The sequence below is a fragment of the Anabas testudineus genome, chromosome 2 (genome assembly GCF_900324465.2).
Source record: "Anabas testudineus chromosome 2, fAnaTes1.2, whole genome shotgun sequence".
Taxonomy (NCBI): Eukaryota; Metazoa; Chordata; class Actinopteri; order Anabantiformes; family Anabantidae; genus Anabas; species Anabas testudineus.
In genome coordinates this window covers 19,212,766-19,239,742 of record NC_046611.1, presented here as the reverse complement: position 1 = coordinate 19,239,742, position 26,977 = coordinate 19,212,766, and the positions used below count along the sequence as shown (strand labels likewise).

Genomic DNA, 26,977 nt, shown 5'->3' with positions numbered 1-26,977 from the left:
TCATGAAGTGTAAACACTACAGTTTTGAGGTACTTGTACTTTACTGTATGTCCATCTTATGTTACTTTTACTTTTATTACACTACAAGTCAGAGGAAAATATTGTACTTTTACACCACTACATTAATTTTACCATCATTAGTTTCCTTTTTGGGATTTTTTATTCTTCTTTTTGTGTTTATTAGCTTTTAACTAAGCTCACGACTTGGCCATTTTTTCACATAAGGACTCGTGCCTTTAGAAGGTCGACACTCTTATTTGTCAATTCAATATGATGCTGGCGTCATTAAAGTCAAGGTCAGGTAAGTATCTGTTGCACCACAGATACGTGAGAACCATTTACACTTTTCTGGACAGTTGAGTATATCAGAGCTTCCTTGTTTTCTATAAAGCAGCTTGTTCTATCACTGTGCTCCACTAAAATGACGGCTGATTGTGGAAAAATCTAAATTCCTCATCTCTTTTTTTTCTCTGCTCTGTTGCTGCATCATTTCGCCGCCCTCTTTCCGCTGCCACCAGCACATTCTCCCCTGCATGTGGACTGATCAAGGGGACAACAACACTGCAGGGCTCAGCATGGTGTGTGTGTGTGTGTGAGAGAGAGAGAGATACAGAGTTTTTGTATTTAAGGTTTCCATGAACTGATTACATCTACAGTTTTTTTTTAATGTAAACTAAAACAATCTGACCACCCCATAAGATATGTTACTCAGATGGAGATCAAGTCAGTATAAACTCAGTTTGATGCCATATATATAGTGGGTGTAATTATCGCGAGATTTGGGGTACATAGGTGCGGGGCTTTGAGCTCAAACCTATGCTACCTTCAATGACAGTTGGAAATAATGACGCTCTAAGTAAAACAAGGACAAACTTTTCTCGAAAAAGTGGTAGAGTGATGTGGTTCTGATTTTGCTTTACAATGCATAAAAGATAAAAGGCAATAATAAAAGATATGCAATAACAGGATATACAACTTTTACATAATTAATTTAAAAAGTATGTAATTAAAGTTGTTAATGTGTTTGATTAGACTTTGTGTTGTGCTTACTTTGCATTTAATATCCATTCTCTAAAATACTCAGTTTACATAGACCATCATTTTGTTGTACAGTTTTTATTTTCTATTATAATCTGATTTATTTTAAATGTGTATTTAAAATTAATATTTGTATTAGGCTACACAATATCTTACTCAACGTGTCTTGTATATTCTGTATGTATAGGTACCTAAGAAGATAGTACAAACATTATAACTGCAGTAGCCTACAGTATTCACTTCTACTTAAGTAAAAGTAGTGGGTTGTGTGAAGCCACATCGAGGACACAGATCACAAAATATTAGGCTAAATCACAAGCAGAACTTCTGGATTGTAACTTTTCTAAACTGACTGCATAACCTGGGAAATTTCATCAGCATGTCAAAAATCAAAGTTGCTTTATAACTTCATGAACCAGTTGTAGGTTTTTACATGAAACCTTATGTGAAAGAGCTATTAGTAATTTCAAATAAATGTACGTAATAAAAACGAAGGTTGGAAAGTGTGGCAGTCAGTAGCATGAGTGAAGATGTAAGTGAAAGATGTAGAGTGTGAATTTATTCATTAATTTAAACTATGCACTAGCTGACAGAACTAGCATGTTCAGATTTGATTGAAATTTAATATAAAATGAGATTTTAAAAAAATTAAAATAAAATAAGTGTCTGACACAAGCATAAACAGCTTGAACATGTTAGAGCTTATTTGCTGGGTGAAATCAAATTATCACTAGCTTATTTTTAGCATTGAGGTCTGCTGCCCCATACCACAGAGTAGCTGTGCCACCACCATCTGCTGTGAGTGCGTCACACCGCGCTCATGTCTGCCTATGATAGAAATGCAAACTGGAAAAGCGGGATTTACGCAGTGCGCCTGAAGGTAGCAAAGACATTGAGAGAGAGAGAGAGAGAGAGAGAGAGAGATTTGTTCATCAGCTCTTTTTCCGTTTTCTGGGCACTCGCTCTGCCTCCTCTGTCGTGTCACCGGACAGAAAAAAAAAAAGAGGAAGGAATATGGTTTCATCTGACGCTCCTCCCGTTCCAGCGCTGCTGTAGTACGAGCAAGAGGCCGGGGCACGGTCCGGTGCAAAACCCCCCTCTATACCTGAAACAACCACCTTCCCCATTAGCAACCAGCCTGCAGGAGCACTACCGACACGCCGGGAGACATAAATGGGTGAGATGCTGTGCTTTCTTTCTGCTTTTTATGCGGACAATGCCCCAAAATAGCCTCCAGCGCCTCTGCGCATCTGGATGGGGAGGAATGAACGCCCGGTCCAGATGCGCGCTGGGTTGAGTCTCTCCCCCTCCCTCCCCTCTTCTCCTTCTCTCTCTCTTTCTTTCTCTCTCTCTCTCTCTCTCTTTCTCTGCTCTCCTCTGCTCTCCTCCCCACCTCACCTCCCCTGACACCAGGCATTCATACGAAGCCGAGCCGTTTGGAAGTGGCCGCTGCAGGTTTAAGCGTCGCGCTGCGTTTTCGCACGTTCCCCAAAAACGCTTCATACATGATTAGTAAGCGGCGCGTGGGCGTGCAGAGCAGAGCCGAGCCGAGCCGAGCCGAGCCGCCTCGAGTCAGAAGACAAGCGGCGGGGTCACGTTGATGAGTTGCAGATGCTGACACGTTTACGTTCAGTCCCACTTGTCTGCCCCGTTGTGTTGCACGGTCGTTTGAGCCGCTCCAGCTCCGCGTCGGCGTGGATGAAACCGGGGGCCTGACTGTGGCGAACCCCTCTCCTCACCATCGCCATCGTTTTCCACAGCACTGCGCTGTTTTTACACAATGCATACATTATAACTGCAGGAGTCATCAAGTAAGCGAGTGCATGTGTGCACATTTGTTATGTTGGGGCCAGGAGCTGCTTCCTTTCTCTGGTCCTGACTCTTTATATTTGCACGTTCATATCTGTTCACGTCCTTTTGGATAATGTCATCACAGAGGCATGAATGATTTATTGGTCAGGTGAATGCTCTAAATATCAGCCAGTAATGGAGGCAGTCATTAGTTGTATACACGCTGTGTGCTTTTTCATCTACTTCCTTTGCAGGGGTCCTCAGTCTCTGTTGCATGCAAACAAAGAGTGCACAGCTAAGCTCAAAGGTAACACTCACATTAACACATAGTTACACACACCGCCACCAAGGCTGCAAACCAACTGCTCCACGTCCCCGCACCATTATTACAGAGGTCACTGTTAAAGATAGCATTGTACTGGGCTACATTACAGTATACTGAAATGTGTTTCTAATAACACTATCTTGTCTTCTCTGTACTAACACGGTGCAGAAGGTTGAAAACGCCTCTGAACATCGTGCAGTCCCGTAAAACACTGACTGCACCTCACTGCTAAGGCATCAGATTTAATTAACACCTCTTTAGACTTTATGGCAGGAGAGTTGTTTTGAATTGTATTACGTGCATTAGACTATAAAGACATATGAAATAAAGTGGCCTGAGTTAAAGGAAACTTTAACTGAAATATGTTAAACTAGCATTGGATGGCTCCAAACAGCAAATGCACCTTGACATTGCTTGTAGAGATGGTGTAAAAATTAAGACCCGAAGATAAAACATCACACCTAATAGTGGTTAGCTGTCGTTACTTCTGCTGTTGCAGCAGTTTTTAATGAGAAAACAGTGTCAAAGATCTGTACCAAGGCCCTTCGGTCCAAGACATACCATTTAGTAGAAACCTTCAACAGCGAGACAAGGAGAAACACCTTAATAGAGCTCAGTTTCTATGTCGTCATTCATCTTAACAGGAAGGAGTACAAATGAGCCGACAGACATGATTCACTTTTCTCAACTGGAACCAAAACACTCTCACCCAAGCTCACTTTTTTGCTTTCGGTCTGTTGTGTTCTCCACCTACAGCACATTGTAGTACAATAGTACAATGCACAGCATTCTTATCGAAAGGCTTTCTGCATATTGGGAGGACTGGGAAGTCCACACTTCATGTTGAGGGAGTAGAGAAAATTCCAAACAGTCACAAAAAAATGTGCAACGAGCAGAAAATAGTTGGGATTTTCCTTTAATGTGGGAGAATTTGCTGAAGTCTGTGATTTGATCCGTAGTCAGAGTGGGTGGCTTTGGATTCCAGTGGACTCCAGTCCAGCGTGAATGTTGTACAGACAGAAACGCACAGCTGCTCTTGACATCATCAGTGGCGAAACACAGAGCTGAACACCGGCCTGCTAGAACCCAGTGAAGTGTCAGCATGAGTTTGCAGAGTTCAGTGTGTCTCTATGTATGATTTCCTCTTATCTAAACTGACTGCAGCTGTTCAGCGGCAGCTACAGGCCTGAGTCAGTTCCCGTGTGCATGTGTGTGTGTGTGTGTGTGTGTGTGTTTCTCGGGTCGCTTGAGTGGGAGTTTTGTTTTGTCTGCAGGTTTTTCAAATATTGAGTCCTTTCTTTTCAAAGTCTTGTGTCTGCCATTTTTAGTCTTGCACACAGACTTCGGGTTTAACACGGGTTGCATCATTTCATTTCACTGAACGGGTGCAAATGATTATTATTATACTGCCGCTTTGTAACTCCTTCATGTGTCTTATACTAATGCTAAAGGTAAAGGTGGCGACTGCATGTGGGACGTATTGTCATCAACACTCAACACGTGGTCGGTTTGGTCGCCTTTACAAATCCAGCTGGGTTGGGGTTAGGTGAAAAGTACATTCATATGAAAGATAAATAAGTATTTCCTGGAATATTTTTTTTGCTTCAACACGCAATGTTTTCCTCTGGACGCCAGATGGGACGTAACGACACTCCACGGGCTCTGCTTCTGCATCTTTGCACAGGAAGGGCTCATCAGTAGCCGCCTGAGATCCAGTAGCATCCAGGTTTCAATGCATTCTGTGTGCACTGACATCTTGGATTAACATCTTTCTTTCTCCGCTCTTATCGCACAGCTTTACACCAGACAGAGCTCCTCTCCAGAGCACATTTGGTGTTGACTCTGTGTCATTCTCAACCTGTACCCTTCTTTGCACTCGCTGCTTCGCAGAGCCGCAAGCTGTCGTCTTCTTCGCTGGTGTTCTGTGCTGTTGACTGACGTGGATGGGTGGGTGTGCTGCAGTGTGCTCTCCTGTTCTGCCACTCAGATGTACTGTAATGTGATTTGCAAGATAAATGCCACAAGCTATCATTTAACTGTACATACTTCTCCTTACTAAGAACCTTCCACTTGCACTCAGTGTCTGCCACTTCCTCATGAAGCTTACAACTCAAAACCAAAAATAAATAAATAAATAAATAAAAATAAAACAGTAAATTGGGCAAATTGTGCCACGTTGTTGCTTTGTCTGCAGCTAATCACTCTAGTTATCTCAAGCCAGAGCAACAGGCCAACATGGACTACTGGTGTCTGCTTAATATTGATGTCTAGTGGAAGCTTTCCTCCCTCTTTCCACTGGTGTAACCTCTCGGCAAGGCCCTGACCTTCTGCTTTAGTACAACTGCTTGCACAAGAGCTATGGTCTTGTGGTTCTTTCTTTCTTGCTAACATCATCTTGGGCGTTGACCGTTGATGCATTTTTGTGTAAGGACGTGCATTTCTGTGCATTTTATATTATATGAATGCCTGTGAGGGAGGAAGCCAGTAGGTCTGACTCATTGCTACCCCTTCATGCTGTTGTTCCCATGGTTACCCTACCCCCAAAACTCCCCCCCCCCCCCCCCCCCCCCTTTCAGCTGCCCACACTGTTTAGGCAAGGATCAGCTTGTTGGCCAGTATGACTGTGTGTGCTTTAGTGTATGTTCGTGTTAGTGTGTGTGTGTGGAGATAGTTGAAAAATTATATGTAATATGACACATTTAGTAAATTATTTAACCAGAACTGACACAAGCAGGCACAAGGTGTGCGAATGGGTGATCTGCTGTGTCGTGGGTTTGCATTTGAGTTTTTGCGCTGTTGTGCTATTTTCAAATAGTCATTCAATTCAAGACTTTTATTTGAAACGTCTGTTAAAAACTGATATCCTCTTTTTATTTTTACATTTCTGTCTTTTATCTGCCTCTGTTTTAAGTTGCTGCTGTTTGCTCGTAATGCAAACTGAAGACTTCCTCCACATGTTTAATGAATACTTTTTAATGTTACTTTTCTAGGTCCAGCATAATGTTAGTTTCAGTGGCACATCAGATGCCCACTATCTACTTTGACAAGAAAAGTCTTCAAATAGACTCAAATGGAACAACCTTTCCATTTTTTTTATTTACCTCATAACTAATTTTTTTTTTACCTATGATTATATAACTTATAATATAAAATATTAGTAATACCTTTTTTCAAATTCAGCTGGAAAGTACTGTATAGAATTAGAGGACAGTTGTTTAGTATTTAGACAGGTTTCTAAACACTAGTTGTACATTGTATCATCATGGTAACATGCACTTGTGTTGTGTACTCTCATAAATCCACTAGCATGGGTGCCACAGCCACTTGTATGCTATTCCACTGACTTAGTACCAGTAAGACCATTGAGTTAGTACCAGTAATAAAATAGTAATTGTAAAAAGTAAGTGGTCAATAAAGGTATGGAAAAACAACAATGCAAGTTAATGACCATGGATGTAAACAACGTTCTTAAAAAAAAAAGGGGTTTATGCTAAACGTTTTCCAAAACGGTTGTTAAAATACATGGTTTATCAGTGCTCTCTGGTTTGTACTTTGTCCATCCTCACTTATTGTATTGGGGAACTCATAAAAACCCTGATTCTTTAATCCAATTCTTATACAAGAAGTGTCCAAATTCACTGACAGTAGATCAAATACTGCACGAAAGAACTGTGTCAGTATTACTGACCGGAATTAAACGTGCTTTGTGGTGTATGTATTTTTGACCACTTGTTGCGCAGTATAAAGTAACATCACGCACGTATTATGCACTTGCGTTATGTTGCATGATGTTGCACTTGCAAGAACGTGATACTCAACAGCTTCGTGCTGATCGAACAACTGACAGTTTGCCGCAGTAATGCTCAAAGAAATGTTGCTGTGCCAACGGGGCCGAGGACGATGAAAGAGCAGGATGTAGAACTTTGTTTGCAACAAAAAAAAAATGACCAAATCCATTATTCGTACGTGCTCTTCAGATCACACGTAGATGTGTTTTCTCATCTGATATTTTTTTCGAAGCTGTTACAAATCACTTTTTAAACTATGAAAAATAATAATAATAAAATGATTATTGATGATGATGATGATGCTTCAGTGTTATGGTGAGGGTTTAGTTATGTTCAGGCTCAAAAAGAACTCAGTCAGGTCTATGGCAATGCGGTTTGGGTTAAAATAAGTACTTGCTAGTGTTAGCTGAGCTGCACCATCATGGTTACAATAACAAATGATTGTTTGCTAACAAAACCAGCGCTGACTGTCAGTTTGAAACAGGAAATGAACAGCAGTCTCCCATACTTGCTGTTGCTGTATAACATCCTCCTTTGTGCCCATCATGGGCTAAAAGGACTGATGCTGTAATTCTTCTTTGGAATGACAGTGTTGTTTTTCTGAAGAAAGACGTGCATTCATCACGCTTCTTAGACCACAACGAAACATACATGGCATTTTGGTGAGAAATACCGCATGTAGACATGTTTGTTTAGAAAATAGTAGTGAGTGAGATTTGCTAGTTTAAAAGCAAAACTCAGCAGAGCAGCAGAGCGTTGAGTACAACATGACCCTATATAATACTGAAATGGTGCCGCGGAAATGTACATGATGCAGAATTCACCATTTGAGCAATGACAGTACGGATAATTCCAACATCCCACCAAGAATTAGTTTTGGCCTGCATTTGTTTGTGCATGTTTAAGAGTTGGACATTTTTTGAATACCAGTTTCAATCTAAGGAAATTAAACACTCAATAAATCAGAGCAGCGGAAAGTAGCAATTAAATACTGTTTACTATATCCCTACAGTGCTGCAACCCAGAGTAAATAGTCTTCTGGTGTATAATTCAGTAATTACTGTGATTTTGTGTGTTTACCCATGTGTGAGTTTGTGCGGGTTCTCCTTTTACTTCTAGTTTTGGATCAATAACTAAAACTCGCACAGTCATCTAAATAAAAACCACTGAGACTAAAAATGGAACAGTGGCTTCTCTGTGAGATTTGAGATTTTTTCATAAACATACTAACTGTGTCTTTCTCATTATGTGTGCACAGTGGAGGCCGTGGTGGAGTTTGACTATGAGGCTCAGCAGGATGATGAGTTGAGCCTGACGGTGGGCGACATCATCGTGAACATACGACGAGACGATGGTGGATGGTGGGAGGGTGAGCTGGGTGGACGCAGGGGCCTGTTCCCGGATAACTTTGTCAGGGTGAGTAATCGCAGTCAACCCCTTGCTTCTTTGTTTTGAATGCACTTTGTGAACTCAGAGCAGGCAACAGCCAAGCTAATATGCGGTTTATGGTTTGTTTTACTGAATGGGATTGTAGAGTGACAAATAGAGCCTACATTCTGATGTAAACATATTGATGACTTAAATATTACATTGAACGTGATAAATAGTAAAACAGCTTTTGAGCGTACCTCATTATTATGTTGAAATGTTATTTGCAGAAATGTAACATAACAACACAACCTCGGATCATACCAGACAAAATGATTAGGCATCTTTGGGGTTGTAGTGGTACACTGGGTGTTTCCAAGTGGTAAACACTATGTTGACCACAGTCCCTTTTTTTCCACTGTGATGAGAATGCATCACAACAATAAGTTCAATAAATGCTACAACATTTAGTATAGCTGGAAAATGGATAGATCATGATGAGGCTCATAGCAGGGGTTCTGCACAGTGAACATGTGACACCAAAACATGACGCAAAATGACCACAAAAAATGGAAAAATGAGACCAAAAAGAGAAGAAAAAAAGAAACTAATTCACCACAAATAGTTCAAAAATGATTAAAAATAGTGAGATACAAGAAACCACACAACTATTAACAATATAAAAACACAAATTAACAGCAAAACTACAGTAAAGAGACACATGACAAACAAAAAGAGAAATGAAATGAAATAAAAGAGATGGCAAAGTACACGACAAAGAAAACTGCAAGGCTACAAAGTCAACCTATTTTTAATATCTAATATCTGATCTAATATCTATAATAGGTCTAATATCTACACTTAAAAAAATAAAACACTGAACATCAGTTTGAGCTTTGGGCTCATATACCACAATTTGTGTTTTTAACCCATCTAGAGTAAAAAGAAAACAAAGCAGGAGCAATTTTGGTTAATTTAGTGAACTGACTAATAAAGGTACTTCCTCATATTGATGCAACAATCTTGTAAATCCTGTATTGCTATAAAGCAGCTCTGTTCAGTGATTGCGATGTGACCTGAGGTCTGTGACATTCAGTTACAGCACTCAGGTCGCAGAAAAATGGCCCCTGTTACTAATATACTATTATTAGTACTGAGGCATCAGTCTAGACAGCAAATTTGGTTGGTGGAGCCGTTCTTTGATATCATATGTGTAGTGGTAAACTGTTTGTGGCTCTAAGGAAAGGGAAGCATCCTATTTACTGTACCGTAAGAGGAAGTAGACAAGTGCCACGAGCTAATGATGTCAGACAACAGGGTTTGACAGCACTAAAGAAGTGCATCTATTGTCAGGTGGTTCTGGCTCTATTTGTGCTGACCGAATGTCACAGCCCTTATTCACTGTCAGAAAGCCGGACAATGGGCCTGTGAAGTCTCGCTGACCGTGTGTGGATGTGCTTATATCTGTGTGTGCGAAACAGAGGGAGATTGTGAGTAATGCAGGAATGCCAGACTGGTCTGTCACAAGACTGCAGTTATGGGAATCAGTGACATTAAGCTTCACAACGCTGATGAATGTGCGTGCGTGTAGGAAGTGGGGGGGTTGTGGATAAGTAGGTTAAAAAGGTAACAGGAAGCTATGGTATGTGAACAGCCCCCTGCCAGTGCTGTCACAGAAGACAACAAGGACAGATAATTGATTAAGAGTCTTGTTGTTGAGGTCACCAGATTAATATTTCCCATTTGAAACATGTGATTCGTGGCATGGTTAGTGTACACAGATGGGTAATCTAGCAAAGCATGTTACAGATATCATGTCTACAGGCAACATATTCTGACTTTTTCAAGATGCATTTACTATCTGATGTGTTTGTGCTACAGGCTATATCAGTGGTTCTCAAATCAAGTAGCTCAGCTCATATGATCTACAAACCACATTAGTCACCAGGGAAATGCGAGTGCGTCAAAAGCCACACAAGCATTCACCATATCTATCAACTTTTTTCGAGATACTGTCAGTCATAAGACCTCTGATATTAGAATAGAAACACAGTCAACTTTCTCGGCTAATGTTTCCCAAAAAGAAGCCAGTTAAATGCTGAAGAAGACTGTTAATAAGAATTCATTATTGTTTTATGTTCTGTAGCCTGCTGAATATTTTCTGTTTCCATTTCTTTACTGACTCTCAAAACAGTTGGCCTTTAATTTTCTCTTAATTGGCCACTTCACTAATCTACTCCTTGTTGCAATCTAACCAGCACTGGGGCAGTATTGTTATTTTACTTCCAACAAAAGATGTCGCTTGATGTTTGCTGCATTCTTTGGGAATATCCCTGCAGACCCATGTTCTCAGCTGAGGTTGAGGATATCCTGTTTGTGGGAACTGCTCTAGTCATCTGACCTCTGTGAATTTGACAAGCAGGTATTGCAACCGAGCCCCTTCTGAGAGTCGAAGTCACTGTAGTTCAGTTGCAAAATATTGGAAAAACAGTTATGATATCATTATTATTAGTCATAGATTTAAACTAGGGCTGCAAGCAATTCCATCGAACAACACTTTTTTGGGTCCTTGTGGGGGGAAAAATAGGTTTAGCTGAGATGTAGTTAAAATGTATACTACAATAATAGTATAATGTAGAGAAGGGAAGTTGGACGATGTACTGTACGTGCAATATCTGTACGACAGTAGCGGAAGGAAGGTCACATTGTACAGATCATGCACTTAATTCATTCCGTTTAGCCAGTAATCGAAGACCTAATCTTGGCCATCTATTCATTACTATTAGCTTTATTAAAATGTTCCTCTTACTTTTAAGTACACTAACAGGTCACACTGCATTCAGTGAACAGAACTACTAGTTATCAGAACAATAGATATACAGAGCTGTTGCAACATTATTAAAAAGCATCGGGACTCTTTTTTAAACGGCAGTGTTCATATGAGGGAATATGCGCCATCTTGTTGACATCTTTTTTATTCAAGGACGTAGCAGTCATACTTTTTATTCACTAGTGCTGTTAAAAAGAAGGGAAAATGCTGAAGACGCCAGCTGTGTGGGAATACTTTAAACTGTATGATGACAGAGAAGCAGTGTGCCATGTATGCCAATTAAAAACTGGCCTCCAATAGTGACACAACTAGCATTAAAAGTAGAAGTAACACAATGACGTGTACAATAAATCAGGTAGGTTGTAGTCCAGGTAGCAACAGTCACACACATGAACTAAGCACTTACTTTGTTTGGACTTAGAAAGCACTGCTGCTCTAGTCCTGTCCTAATGTATAGGAAGGGTTCATGCAGAGAACCTTTTTCTTTTACTTGTACCGTGGCAAGAACGAGTATGCGAACCTTTTGGAATTTCATGGTTTTCTGCATTAATATGTCATAAAACCTGATATGATCTTCATCTAATTCAAGAGTATTAACAAATATCATGTGCCTAAAGTAATAAAACAAAAAAATCTGATCCTTCATGTCTTTATTGAGAACAACTATTAAAACCTTATAGTGTTGTGGAAAAAGTATGTGAACCCTTGGAATAAATGTCTGTGGCTCAAGTCTTTTCATATCATCTCTATTGGGTTGAGGTCTGGGGTCTGACCTGGTCACTCCAAAAGGTGGATTTTGTTTTTCTGAAGCCATTGTTTTGTGTGTTTTGGGTCATCGTCCTGTAGCATCACCCAACTTCTACAGAGTTTCAGCTGATGTACAAACATTCTCACATTATTCTGAAGAATCTTTTGATACACTTGGGAATTTATCTACCCTCCAGTCACTGCAAGTTGCCCAGGCCCTGATGCAGCAAAGCAGGCCCAAATCATGATGTTTCCTCCACTATACTTTACAATTAGGATGATGTTTTCATGATGATATGCAGTGACCTTTTTACACCAGATGTAGTGCTGTGTGTTCTTTCCAAATAGTTCAGTATAGTTTCATCAGTCCACAAAACATTTTGCCAATGGTACTGCTGTGGAGTATAAATGTGCTCTGGCAAAAGGCGTGCAGCAGTGTTCTTTTCAGTAAGCAGCAGCTTCCTTCGTGGTGTCCTCCTATAGACACCCTGCTTGTTCAATGTTTTACCTATTGTAGACTCATGAACACAGATGTTAGCCAGTTTCAATGATGCCTTCAAATCTTTGACTGTCACTCGGGGTTGCTTCTTTACCTCATAATAAGAGTTCATTGTGCTCTTGGGGTCATTTTCTAGCCACCCACTTCTTGGTAGAGTAGCCACAGTCCCAAAGTGTCTCCATTTGTAGATTGTTTGTTTGAGTGATGGTATGTGTCTTTATGTGGGTATTGAGAAATGCTGTTTAAACGATTGGTTGATCTATAAAGCCTTTCAGCTACAGCAACTATTCTTGATACAAAGATAGTTTGTACAAATGCTTGTCTCCATTAGTTTGTCCCATAAAGTTGTGCATTAAAGATATTTTTACCAAAAAAGGAGGAAAATAATATGTTTGCATCACTGTTCCACTGTATTTCACAATGTTTTTTTTATTGCATACACTCTCTCTGTTTCCTCATTCTGCTTCTCTCTCCATGTCTGTGTTAGACTAATGTATTCAACACAGTGGCAGTTAGCTGCTACACTGCATTGTTTTACATTATCTGTGACTGGGAGACGAGAAGAGGTCAGGGTTGTGATGATAGTGGAGGCACAAAGCAATGTTTAGCATAAAAGGAGCACAGACAAACATGTACACAACACTGAACGTAGTGCGTTGTACATAATACAGGTGTTTCCTGTTCAGATATGATGAATCACGTTGTCTTCCTCTTTTCTTTTCAGATGGGTTTCCTTTAACTCTGAGTTACCTTCATAATCCCCACAGGAAGAAGTGCATTAGAGCATGAATAGAGTCCAAGCAGAAACAAAGGTTTCCAAGAACAGTACAGCTTTCTCTGTGTTTTCCTCTGCAACACCTCCTAATCATTAGTCTTTGGTTCCAAACTCAAATATATGAATTATTTAAACTAGCAGCTATAATGAAAAAAATAGATGCGTTATAGATTTTTATCCAAGAAGAAGAATTTATGTTCCATTGCTTTTCATGCAGATGCAGCAAAGAGCCAAACAGTAAACACCGCCTCTCCTTCCAAAAAAGGAAGCTGTAGGCTAACAAATGGCTGCTGTGGGTTTTTGCGTAGGCTGTCTTGTGCATTGTGGAGTCTCCAAGTTCAAAGTGTGATTTTTTTTTTTCACCAGTCTGTGTCTCAGTTTCTGAATGAATGTGTGTGTGTGTGTGTGTGTGTGTGTGTGTGTGTGTGTGTGTGTGTGTGTTTTTTTTTGCAGTACATGAAGGCATGCAATGGGAGCCAACTGTTCTGCACCGTGGCTGCAGAATCAATGTCTGCTTTCCTGTTTTTTACATTAACACAACAGTACATTAGCCTAGTTAACAAACTGAAAGCATGTCAGGGAAAGGTAACTGTGTGACCGGCCCAACCTCTCGGCGGGCAGAAATCATGAAACAATAACATTAAAAATAGAAGCAGTTTTTACATACAAGATAAATTTTTTTACCGATTTGTGGTCAAAAAAGGCTTTAAACAAGGACTAACTTTCAGTTGTGTACAGATTGAGGGCCAGGCTTCCAGTTCATGGTAAGTTAAGTCACAAAACATCTGACATAAAATCAAAAAGCACCTTTGACTGAACCAAGCTGAGGCACAAAAGTAATTATTACTGTCATTATGTTATACTGTAAATAAGTAATATTTGTTGACTATATTTTTACAGAAACACTCTCAGTGGAATACAGACAATGTTAGAGACCAAAGTCAGCTGGTGAATAGTGGAGAGTTTTGCAGTGGAAGTACCAGATATTTCCTTGATTTTCAGTGTTAGGTTGACATGGGGCTTAATTAAATATGCATTTAGTCATCTGGCAGCTGTTCAGTGTCTTGGCTTTGTGAATTCTGTCAAATTGCGAAATAAGAAGCGACTTCATTTTGAACTGTGCTTGTTAAGTCTGGGACAGTTAGAGATAGACAGTGAGTTGAAAAAATAATTTCAAGTCCTGCCAGAAACACACTTTCAGTGTTAATGTTGCTCTATGCCTGTGGAGTGTAAAAACAGGGAACAGTATGCTGATGTTCGCCAAAAACAACACGGTGAAAAACAATATGATCAGTGTTGTATTTATAACAGGTTGTGCTGCCCTAAAATAACCCAAACTATGATAATACTGGTTAAAGCTCAACCTTGCGGATTATGCTTTTGGCTCTTGCTTAAACTTGGGGAAACAGCTGGCCTCATTCCGTCTGATATATAATAAACATCTCCTATTTTTTAAGTAAGTAAATAAATACAGCTATTTAAATAGAGGTACAGAGAGAAGAAAGACGTAAAAAGGTTGGTTAGTTCATTTCTCGGTGGGGAGAGTGAGAATTGTATCTTCTCAGTCCCCACTGTTTTATCTGCCACTCCCTGCAGCAAAAAGGAGTGCACATACCCCATGTTGGATTTTAATTGGCCTCTCAACTACTGGGAATGTGAATGTGTGCTCTGCTGTGTGTGCCAAATTAGTAGTTTAGACTGGTTTACACAAAAAAATCTCCCTCACTCCTGCATTATGTCCGGTTCCCAACATTTATAGCTCCTAAAATGGCTCTTCAGTTGTTGTCTAGGAAACTATGTCTTGTTGGTATTTTTGGATCTCCATGGCTCATTAAGGCGTTCACGCCACACCAGGCCATACACAAGCAGAGTGTGTGTGTGAGGGGTTAGACTCTGTGAGTCAGCGTACCGGGGTCCGTCTGCTTCACAGAGCTGTGCTCGCCAGAGGCCAGGGCTTATGAAACAGTGTCATGCTGAATGTATTGGGGAGATGTGAACCGTCATGTCTAGTATTTCTGGATCTCTGTGTGTGTGAATGCGAATGTCTGTGCGTCTCCCTGTTTGCTGTCTCCCCATCTACTCCTGCGTGTTGATTCTTCTGTCGCCCACTGTACTTGTCTGCCCGCGGTTTCCTTCACCAGTTTTACACGGTGCCTCGTGCTTCTTCTTTTTGGCAAGCAAAAGTCATGGGGACAGAGAGTTAGTGAGCGGAAACAAAGGGAAAGGTTGCAGCAGTGATGGAGGGGGCGGTTTTGTGTTTGTGTTTGTCCACACTTTGCAAGCTCTTGCTGTTGTCTGCAGGTAAATACAGAGGGTCACCCGGGTCATTGAAATCTAATATTGCTGCTCCACAGCAGCATCTGCTGCACCGCACAGAGCAGAGCAGGATGGCTAATAAACATACAGTGTAGCAAACATAATTTGCATTTATTGAATACTTCAGCACATTTATTGCATAACAAATAACCTTATAACCTTGCGTTTTTTTGTATTCAGCAGTGCTAGTGCTGCCAGCAATTTTGCATTCTAGCCTCAGTCATTTCCATAAATTCTTTATAATAAGAACCACCAAAAATAAATAAATGTAGGTCTAGCCTTTTCCTTACAATCACAGTTTCTCTTCGTTCTGTCCTTTATGCGTGCCTTAAAGAAGTCTATCTTAATACATTTGTAACTTGTACATAGATGATAACCATCTGATTTATGCAACTCAGTCTGCTGAAGTCTGATTAGGCATTCTTCTCATGCACGTAGGTCAGGTATGAAGAAGTGTGAGCCTTTATTTCAGTTATGCCTGAGACATGTTAGATGTTGATGCGAGATTCCCTTTCGTTAATCAACCCTATTATTGATCTACTATTATAAGGAATTGTTACTGTAGCAGAACGACTGACTATAAAACTGAAACTGTATTTTATGTGTAGCATCAAGAGTGGATTGCAAATAATTTTGTCTAATGTATCTGGAAATACAGAAGTCTAATATTTATTATTAAGTTTTGTGGACAAAATGTAATTATTTGCTCTGTTAGACTGTGTGTCATTTATGTAACCTAAGAATCTGAAAGTCAATCACCCGTTTAGACGACTTACCTTTTAATGAAGCTGTAATTTAAACTGATTACACTTTTGCGCTTTTAACTCTTTCTCATCACCTAATTTCTCTGTTGTTCTCTTCTTAGTTCTGGTTCTGTCACATGCATATTCTCGACCGAGTCTCCTTTTTTTCCATCTCTCTCCCCTCCTTTTCCTCTGCCACTAATCATCTCTTCTGCCTCTCTCCACAGGAGATAAAGAAAGAGGGGAAGAGAGATGGAGGACAGACCAGCATGATAAAAAATGACCTTTCCAACGGAAGGGCCAGCCCTGTGTCCGAGCCCAGCGCACGACCGGGCCGGAAAGGTACTGAGCTCGTACACGCAGTCACGTTGACACATTGTGATTATTGGGCAGTGTTAAATCTCCAGGCTCAAACTTACTATACATCATGTCAAGTCTGTCAAGTGTTTCTCACCTTTCTACCACAAACATGTATGCACACACTAAGCATATACACGTGCTCAGGAAGGCGGTCAGAGCAGTGGCACGGGGGGTGTGACATTTCACAATTTTTGTTGGGCATGCAATAAAATAATTACAATATGACACAAAACTGTTACAAAACGATCCAATGTTATTAGGCAACACAAAATCACCGCAGAAAGACAGAACTGACTGGAAACACACAAAATGACAACAAAAAAGATGTAACACAACCGCAAAGAGACACAACTAACTGTGAAGACACACAGAATTACTGCATAAAGATGCAAAATGGCTACACAAAAAATGACTCTAAAGACACAAAGAGACACAAATGACAACATAAAGAGACACAAAACAAGCAAAAAGAGGCCACACCTGACTATGAAGAAATATGAAACGACTACACAAAAATAAAACACACTACATAATGACTAAAAGAGATGAAAAGCTACTTCTGAGGGACACAAAATGATTACATAAAGATGCAAAATAATTTCAAAGAGGCATAAATTTGCTCATATTAACACAGAGCACTGGCATCTTATTCATATTCCATTACCTTCCCCAAATCCACCACCCTCATTGAAACATTTCTAAGCCCATCCCTGTCTATGGCTGCGCACACGCCTTCACGTGATGTGTTCCAATTTACCGTGAAGAAGAGCGACACCATGTGGGCAGAATTGGGACTGCGGGGTCATGTCTTAATGTTTGAGCTGGTGTGGAATGAGTCAAAGAGTAATGAGCAGGCTAATGACCATAAGACAAACAACTGCAAGGCCAGTGGGAAGCATTAGATGTCAGTGCTGCTAAGACGGCCCTCTAATTGTAAGGTGAAAGGTCAGAAAGTGTCAGACTTCAGCCACTGGGGCTTTTGTCGAGTCAGTGACTAATACACAAATGCACAAGCTATTTGTGACACGTCTTTACATACACTCTTGTTCTGTGTCTGTGTCTGTGTGTGTGTGTGTGTGTGTGTGTGTGTGTGTGTGTGTGTGTGTGTGTGCGCGCTGCAGCTGAGCAGATCCGTAAGAGGAGGTGTAAAGCGGCGTTCAGCTATGTGCCTCAGCATGAAGATGAACTAGAGTTGAAAATAGGAGACATCATTGAGATCATAGCAGAGGTGAGACTGATTACACACACACACACACACACACACACACACACATACACACACACGTCTAATTAATTCATAATTGTGCCTAATTTGACACTTGTTTTACTTGATTGCTCTGTGCGTGTCTCAGGTGGAGGAAGGCTGGTGGGAGGGACTTCTCAACGGGAAGACTGGAATGTTTCCCTCCAATTTCACCAAAGAGATCCTGGCGGAGTCCGACACGGCCTCAGTAGACACTCCCAATTCGCAGGACGAGCTCCGCAGAAGTGAGTCTGATCAGAAAAACAAGTGTGAGTTTTAGTTCTGTTTTCAGAAGTGCCAAAGAGAACATTCATTTGTATTGTGTGTATTTCATGCGCTTGTGTGTGTAGGTAAGGACAGCCCAGGCAGCGAAAGTGATGGAGGGGACAGTCGGTCCGAGACAGGGTCCACAGAAGTCCAGCCTAAGAAGGTAATCAGACATCTGCAGTCCAGAGTTTTACAAACATATTTTTACTTACTCGCCGTCTGCTGCCATACCGTCTGCGCTCTTGCATCCAACCTTAGTACAAATGTTTTGAATGTGGGACAGTGTTTGAAAAAGCCGTCTTTTTCCTGTAAGCCGGGATCATGCAGCAGTTCTATTAAAACGAAGCACAGGAAGATGATTCTGCTCTTCCAGCACACACACACACACACACAGACAGATGTTATGACTCATCAAGACAAATGTGCTTCCAGCTAAGATTACAATTCAATTTAATCGTTACTTCATAAATAAAAGTAGCTTTTTATCAGATGAGTTACTGCCTATGAGGAAGTGTGTCCTTGTGAGGTTGGATCATCAGCACATTTCATGCACCTAAAATTAACACGTAAGGCTGCCTTCTGGGAAAGTTTCATTCTTAAAAACAAGAAGTTTTACAGCGTAAAAAAGAATTTATGCGGAGATTCCAGTCTGCATATTAAAGCGTAACACGTTTAACAGTGCCAGCTGTTGCATTAGACAAACTGTGGTATTACAAAATACAAAAACACAACAATTACTGAGAAATGAGAGACTATTAAAGTGCACAAGTAGGTGATTTTACACTGTTGGCTGCAGCTACAGAGGTTGACACACTAGACAGAAACCTAAAGATCCTTTATTGGAAGTGAGGACTTTCCTACTCTGAGCATTAAGATTGTAAACAATATGAAATAAGTTCTGGTATCAGTAATTTCATCCAGGTGAAGCTTCAGATGAGTCAAATCTTGATATGTCGGTGAAGAAATTCTCTTGAATTTTGCAAAATTGACATTTGTAAAACACAGCAGTAAAAAACATTTCCACAACCAAAGTTGTGCAGTTAGCTTCATGTGGCAGTTTTAGTGGTGCTCATCATGCACATAATTAAAGTCTGAACCTATCAATTTACCAACAAGCCCACGGTGTGTCATCTGATCTCTCGAAATCAACATGTAGATTCGAGGGTTTGGTTTTGGGGACATCTTCAAAGACCAGCCTATCAAGCTCAGACCTCGCTCTATGGACTTGGACTCAGAGGGGGACAAGGTGAGTCACACACACACACACACACACACACACACACACACACACACACACACACACACACACACACACACACACACACACACACACACACAGAACTCTTTCTTTATAAATTCTTTTTGATTCAGTGATCATTGTATTGTGTGCAATGAGGGAAGGAAGTCCCAGCCTTGGCTCCTCCTCTTCCTCTGTTTCAGCTTAACAGCACAGGAAATGATTTTATGTCGACAGGCACACACACACGCAGACACACACACACATACACACACACACACCTCCCACAGGGATTTGACAAGCAAAGCAGAAGTGAGAGCTCAGGGCAGAGTGGGACAGAGAGAGAGAGAGAGAGAGCGAGAGAGAGAGAGAGCGAGAGAGAGAGCGAGTACAGTTTTTCAGTGACGTTGACATATTCACACACACACACACACACACACACACACACACACACACACACACACACACACACACACACACACACACACTGTCTCCGGCTGAGTCTGCACTGATGTAGCAACACTTCGTCTGTGTGTCTGCGTTTGACTGGAACCAGAGGACGGTAGGGTCCCGTTTTCTCTTCTCTTCTTTTTGTTTTTTCTTCTTCTGCCACTTAATTTATTGTCGTCCTGTGTGTCTTATGTCTTCTTCTCTTATCGTCGGCATTTAGCTTTTTTTTGCCTAATACGCACTGTTTCCCATGAAATGAAACAATGTTACACGTGTGGTGGTTTCACTATAGAAGGCGTAGGTTTTGTAATTAGTGTAGACTTCTGGCTGCAGGCTTTTGTTCAGTTTTTTATTACATTTAAATTAAAAAAATCAATGTGAAGAGTTTTGTCCATGTTGATGATTAATCTGTAACATGATGTTTTATTTGTCCAAAGGTGACTTAAAATATTTAAGTTGTGAAGTTGAAGAAGTTTAAAAACAGTGGTGCTTAGATAAATAATGTACTTTCCTGCACTGATATTATCTGTGAGCTGCTACATAAAAACATAAAATGGGCTCATGACAGACTTTATATTATTAAAGCATAAAACCAGCCAAGCGCTTTGTTGTGTGATCTTGTCCCAAACCAACTTGAACCCCTCGTGAGCAAAGCCAGATGTCTGAGTTCCACTTAAGAGGCATGTCCCCTCCTAATTTCTCAAATAGCTTCATTTACATAAACGTTGGAGGACAGAAATAGCAAAAAGATCCAATAGTTCACAAAACGTATGCCAGTCAAGACCTGCTGTTCAGTCCAGAGTACACCTGTCCTTGATGCTGATGCACATTTTGCGAAACTTACTGTAAGCAGGTTCTTGACTTTAGGACCGATAATGTGAGTGTTTTCTCATTGTTGTATTGATACTTAACTGTTGAAATCTCAAATGTTGTAAAGATAAAACCATTAGCATAAGAAATTGTACAACTTATTTGTTATTTTCATGAACCGACCATCAAAACACAAAGAACCCTTCTTCTTTTTAATCCACAGGCAAATCTGCTTCTCCGTGACATAAGCCAAAGTCTGACCTCACTTAAGATCAGGAACTTGAGGGACAGGATGAAAATGAACTGTGTGAAAACAAAAGAGCATGAAATAATAATAGTAATAATCGTGAAAGGGCTTTTCAAACACACACATGCTGGTTGACCAATCCTCCGGTAGCTGCTGCAGACATACTCTATGTGCGTGTGTCTGTTCTGAAGGATGTTTGTCAGCCTGTCCTGCTGAGCGGGAGGCTGTTATGTTGCTTTACAGTGAGACGAGTCTCTTTACTCCCTAATGAGCCTCTGGAGGAGGTGACAGCGTCTCTATCCGGGATGGGGGAGCTGAGTCACTCAAAAGCCACATAAACTTTATAACTTAGCTTAATGTTCAGCTGCTTGTGCATGGGTGCAGCTACGCTAGTGTCCTGAACAGAAGCACACAGTAAATACATAAAGCTGGTTTCAGTATGTATATGTGTTTAGGAGCTCTTCTTTGCATCTGATAATAATGATTTGGATTCTTTTCTGGGCCAGTATTCAATATATTTCTGCTTTTATGCCACTAAAAGGAGCAGCGCTCACTGTTTCCTCTGACTGTTTTTTCTCCATGGTGAGTCAGAGTCAGCTGGGTTTTTGTGGTGCCTATTGGTTCCTCAGGGCAAAACACAATCAGCAGCCTTAACGCAATAATATGTATGTTTTATTAAATCTTCATGAAAGTTTTATTAGTTTTAGGGAATTTGTTGGCGTGGGAGAATTAACAGACTCCCCCCATATGTAATAGAAAGGTCCAGGGTCAGGTTTTAGTAATTTAATAGAAGAGGAGATAAAAACAGTTACACTTACATTTAGCAGAAGCTTTTATCCAAAGTAACTTACAAGTTAGTTACAAGGTACAAGGCAAGGTAAGCATAAGAAGGTCTACTGGAAGTAGGGGGGGATTCGAAACCTGGTGATGTTACTACTACACTATCCGAACCTTACCCAGACAACGCCATCACATCTGTTTTGTTTTTATTAAACTTGAGTTTTATTCTGACAATCTGCTGAAGAACAGTGGAGGACAGAGCACAGAGCATAGTAACAGGTACATGGGTTTACGGTACAGTAGTGTACAGTATAGGATAAATGTTGATTCTTTTTGTGGCACTTGTACAGTAGATATAAACGATATAAACACATTTTGCATATTAAAACTCTTATGTTTATGGCTGTATATAAGCTAATGTATATAACACATTAATATCATCAGGGTTATCTTCTCGGCTTTGGGCTTGTCAAGTAGTCTTGTGCTACAAATATTTCTCTGAGTTTCTTCAAAGTTTCCTCAGAGTGTAGTGTGTGTTGTGGGAGCACGAGTTTTTTGCCATGGCAAAGACAAATGCAAACAAAAAAAGTCATGATGTTCATAATAATCTGAACATCAAAACAGAGCAGAAGCAAATCTCACAAATCGAAAATACTGAGCTTACAATACGAGGCTCGTGGGCTGATTTATGTTTCGTAACAGAACCCGCAAAACACAATTTTGAGATGCATCAGACCACATGTTGCAGAACAGCACTTTCCTCCGGTTAAAAATGTTTGACACTTTTTCTGTGAAGGCCATATTGTAAACTAGCTTGCAACGCCATGCGTGCTTGATGCTAGTTTGAATTTCCTGCCTCAAGTCTTAACTTATTTTGCAGGTGCAAGCTTGGCTTACAGTGATGCTGCTCTGTGACATAAGGACATCATTTAAATGCAGCATCAGTGTCATCTAATGTTTCTCCAATATTAAAAAACAAAACAACACTACTTCACTGCTGCTTATAGACACCACATTTAGCAGTGTGGTCAAGAAACCAATTATAGCCCTTATAGAGAGATGAAGATATGCATGATGTGCACACCTAAACACACCATGCAGGGTCAAACTTGTGAGCCACAAGCTCATGATAACAATGTCGTTAGTGTCCCTGTCACATTGTGACATTTCCTCAAAAACCGCTCAGCTACATATCCTCCTTCCATAAATGTCCAACAAATCTAAAAATATCAAATTTCTCCCCCCTCCATCTGTGTCTTTGTTGCTTTCCACTGTGTTTATTTTGCCCTCAGTGACTGATGAGGGCCGCAATATGTGCACAGGGTTGAGACACACGCACAAAAAAAGTTCCATGTAATGTAACTGTAACTGACAGCGTTGCTGTGAACGCAAAATAAAAAAGTATATATTATATATATTATATTGTTGAAAAACTGTTAAACGTGTTCAAACCTTTGTTGTTCAAACAGACTTCTGTGGTTACTGAAATACAGAAGAGTGACATGTCTGTCAGGACAAAAATACATTCTTAGGTTTCAGAAGGATATAAGAAAATAGTTGTCAGTGGGAGTAATGAAAGTAGCATTTGCCTCTAATTCCTTCTAAAAATAGTTGCGGCATCAAGAAACTCTTACTGGTCTTATTGTTGAGGTTCAGCAGTGTGATACTAGTGGGCAGAGAAACCTCTGGTATTCTGTAACGATGTCTCGACGCTTGTGGCACCACATGGGTCTCATTAGGAAGGGAGAGAAAGAGAAGGCTTCAGAGGGAGCAGAGAAGCTGGTGGTGGTGGTGGTGGTGGGGGGGGGGGAGGCGGTGTGGATTTTCTCTGCCCCCAACAGAACAGAGCAGTTTGTGTGTTGGGCACAGACTGGGCCCTGTGAGTGTATATGTGTGCATGTTCCTGTGGAAGAGCCACCCTGGTTCCACAAACACTGTCGAGGGATCCACTCCAGTAGAAAAAAAAAAAACAACGGGTCCTTTAACAACCTGCACTGCTCATGCACGCAGACACAAACACTGGAGCATGTACGCTTCATCTGCAAGTCAGCTTCTCCTCTTTAAATAGCTGGTTGGATTTAAAGCACAGGGGCATTGCTGTGCACAGGGCATCATTTGGATTTTATTTCTAATCTAGGGAGACTTTGGGAAGACAGGACTCCAGCATCTGCTGCCGCTGACACACCGCATCTCCTCCCAGCACTTGAGGGAGTCCCGCCCTAATGTTAATAGCTCCTCTCTCACACTCGCAAATTCAATACAGTATCTTGTAAATATGCTTTTTCAAGTCATAGGAAGTCCTGACACTTTTCTGTGTGTGAGTGTGCGGCCATGTTAGCATGCTAGTATTTTTTTCTTAATTTACTTGTAGTTCCAGATAATTATTTAGCAAGAATAAGGCACGGGGAAGAATTTGTACAGGAAGAAACCCACTGTAGCATCTGCAGAGATACTGTACTGAATAAACCTGGTACTCTGCCGTCAATATCGCACTCTCCACCTCTACAGCAACCACAGCAGAAAAAAACAGGTCACAAAATTTAAGTTTTGAAAGTTACTATGGTAGACTCAGGAAGTCCCAAACCAAATCAGAGTAGTTCGAATTAAACACTATACCACTGACTACAAAGACACTGTATTTGTTACTGCATCTGAGGACGAGACCGAATGTGAAACTGAAGCTTTTCTTCAATCTGTTCAACACTTAGATCAACGAGGGGAAAGCAGCGAGTGCAGAAACCATGAAGGCTGATGCAGAAAGCAAATCCAAAGGTAAGAAGTTACAGCTTTACTCTAATATAGATCATAGACGCAGCTAGCAAACAAAAAATAAGACATGAAACACAAAATATAGGATTTAGCAAAGCAAATGCATTCGATTAAATTTACTTCATAATAATATAATTTCCAACATAACATTAATATTACATTACTACTCTTTGGTATAAAAATATTACCTGTTATTTTGACAGTATTATAGTGTAGTTGTGTAGCGCTTTGAAAATTCTTCCTTGTTGGTGGTGGTAAAGTGTATAAAACAAGTTTTGGAAGCAAAATTAAATTTTTGCAAATCAACATAAAGCAAAAGTGAATTTGGTAGTTTCTCGGCTCACAACATTGGTAGTTAATGGACTAAAAATGCATAAACAACACGTCATCCTTTATTACATACCTAAAACATCTATTTTTTTTATTTTCTGAGACTTAATGTTTTTCCCCATATTTCTGAGTCATCCATGTCAAAAGAATTTTTTTTTTTTTTGCAACTATAAGAATAAAGACACTTCAGTAAACAACAGAGGCATGGGTGCAGTTTCTAGCTTTGGTTTATGGAGTGTTCGTGTTAAATATCAGTGCATCTCCTGGTTTTTGACTTCAAAGGGGATATATCTTTAAAATCTCCTGCAGTGTTATTGTGCTGTTCTGCATCACTGATCTGATTATATCCTTGATTTGATTGGCCGATAGGGCGCGAGCAGTGTAAAGTCCTCTTTCCATATGAAGCACAAAATCAAGACGAGCTGACGATCAAAGAGGGGGATATCATCAACATTATCACCAAGGTAAGTTAGACTAGGAGTGTGTATGACTTGGTTAGTTGGATTAGTTTTTGTGCTGGTAAGAAAAGTACAATTCCAGCTGTTCACCAAATGCAGATAGCAGGCATTTAGTGCACACAGTGTAGACCAGACCAAACCTTGCTTCCTTTTGTCCAGGACTGCGCTGATGCAGGCTGGTGGATGGGGGAGGTCGGCGGAAGACAAGGTGTTTTCCCAGATAACTTTGTCAAGCTGCTAGAAGTTGAGAAAGAGGTAATTCTGGCTTCTTGGCACGTTGTGTTTACTGTGATGTTTGAAGCTTGGAAGGTCTCAAAGATGTCTTTCTATAATGGCTGTGTGTGTTTCCAGAGACCAAAGAAACCGCCTCCTCCCAGTGCACCTTCAGCCAAACTCCCCACAGGTAATGCCTAATAATTCGTCTACTTTTCAGCCTCGTATTTCTGCTCTGAGAGAGAAAGAGAGAAGGTGATAAAAATAAGCAAAAAACATGTACACTCTGACCTGTAGAGAAAAAGTCTGATGTGAGAAAGGTTCCTCCTGAACGGCCGGAACACCTGCCACAAAGAGACCAGGATCGAGGTACAGTTTAGGTCTCGTCGACTTCTTCAGCTCCCTTCATCCTGCAGCATCTCACAGCTTTCTGCTGATCTTCCAGCTGCTCCTAGACAGAGCACTAACTTAACGCTCAACGTTAATAAATCTGTTTTTTTGGGAACAGTGGCAGGAGCGCATGTTGAAACATGTGAAACTTGTTCAAATCACTCGCAGCATGTCTTGTTCTCTTTTGTGAAGTGAAGAAACAAAGCTTTGATTGAAGGTGCATTTCGACATCAGTCCCTGTGCAACAGGAAGTCTATGGGCACTTTGGTTTTGATCTTGATGCACTGGCATCAAGTTTGCTGCGGGTGTCAGATTCTACCAAAACAATTCAAAGCAGTCACTCTTTTTTTTCAGATTGCTTTTATTATTATTTTTCACATATGTAGCATTTTTTTTTTTATTCCAATACAGCAAGTGGAAAAAGTTAAAAACAGTTTAAAAGGAAGTAGAGACAAAATAAATTTAACACCTTAAAATACTACTCTCTCCATTTCGACGCCAGCTCTCTATAGCGCTACTGTACATTTTTTCTTCATGGTTTTTTTTCTATTTCCTGTTCTTGCAACCTTGGGTGACTTCAGACCTCTCTGCTTCCTCTTTTTTTTTAACCCATTTTCCTCCTTGCGTTAAATTTAGTTCAGTGTTACTGCTGCGGCTTCAGACTCTATCACTGTACTCCTGCAATTTAAACTGCATGTCTTTGTGTGAGTGTCTGAGCTCCTCCTCTTTGCATCTCTACTAGTCTGATATGTCTTGTAAATGTTTTTTTTTTTTTTTTTATTGTTATCACCTTGTATATCCATGTGTGTTTGTATGATTATTTGTGTGTGTGTGTGTGTAGGTGAAGAGGTGAAGGCTGGAGACACCCCCAAACCCTCCTTCCCATCTATGCTCCCCAAGAAACCCCTCCCTCCAAAGACAAGCTCCTTTTCCTCCTCCCAGCCCCCGCGGCGTCCCGAGAGACCGCCCACCCTAGCGTTAGTAACACACTTGAACACTCACTCAGAAAACGTGCTTGACTCCCCAAGCGTATGCAGCCTAATGTTGTTGTATGGTTTACCTGCTCAGGTGTGAAAGCCCCAAGTCTGAGGGCGGGGCTTCAACACCAGAATCTGCCCCTGACAGGTCACATGACACTGGTGAGTTTGACCTGAGGGAGCAACTGACCAATGAGATCAGGACTTGGTGCCTCAGTAACTGTCA

General features: G+C 40.7%; 1 protein-coding gene across 3 annotated transcripts in view; it reads left to right on the top strand.

The window, feature by feature from the left end:
• The first annotated feature begins 2,011 nt into the window (after positions 1-2,011).
• The window catches only part of sh3kbp1 (SH3-domain kinase binding protein 1), a 28,726-nt gene continuing 3,760 nt past the window's right edge, over positions 2,012-26,977 (top strand). The window contains exons 1-14 of one of the 3 annotated variants that reach the window (XM_026362011.2): positions 2,012-2,215; positions 8,201-8,358; positions 16,448-16,562; positions 17,702-17,808; positions 17,933-18,092; positions 18,174-18,253; positions 19,247-19,336; positions 24,323-24,386; positions 25,083-25,177; positions 25,331-25,426; positions 25,523-25,574; positions 25,682-25,753; positions 26,616-26,751; positions 26,843-26,913. In XM_026362011.2, the coding sequence (XP_026217796.1) occupies positions 2,212-2,215; positions 8,201-8,358; positions 16,448-16,562; positions 17,702-17,808; positions 17,933-18,092; positions 18,174-18,253; positions 19,247-19,336; positions 24,323-24,386; positions 25,083-25,177; positions 25,331-25,426; positions 25,523-25,574; positions 25,682-25,753; positions 26,616-26,751; positions 26,843-26,913 (1,300 nt within the window). In that variant the 5' untranslated portion in view covers positions 2,012-2,211. Of the gene's footprint in view, positions 2,216-2,478; positions 2,850-8,200; positions 8,359-16,447; positions 16,563-17,701; positions 17,809-17,932; positions 18,093-18,173; positions 18,254-19,246; positions 19,337-24,322; positions 24,387-25,082; positions 25,178-25,330; positions 25,427-25,522; positions 25,575-25,681; positions 25,754-26,615; positions 26,752-26,842; positions 26,914-26,977 lie in introns of those variants that run through there. The other 2 variants (XM_026362013.2, XM_026362012.1) reach the window with 2 other exon arrangements.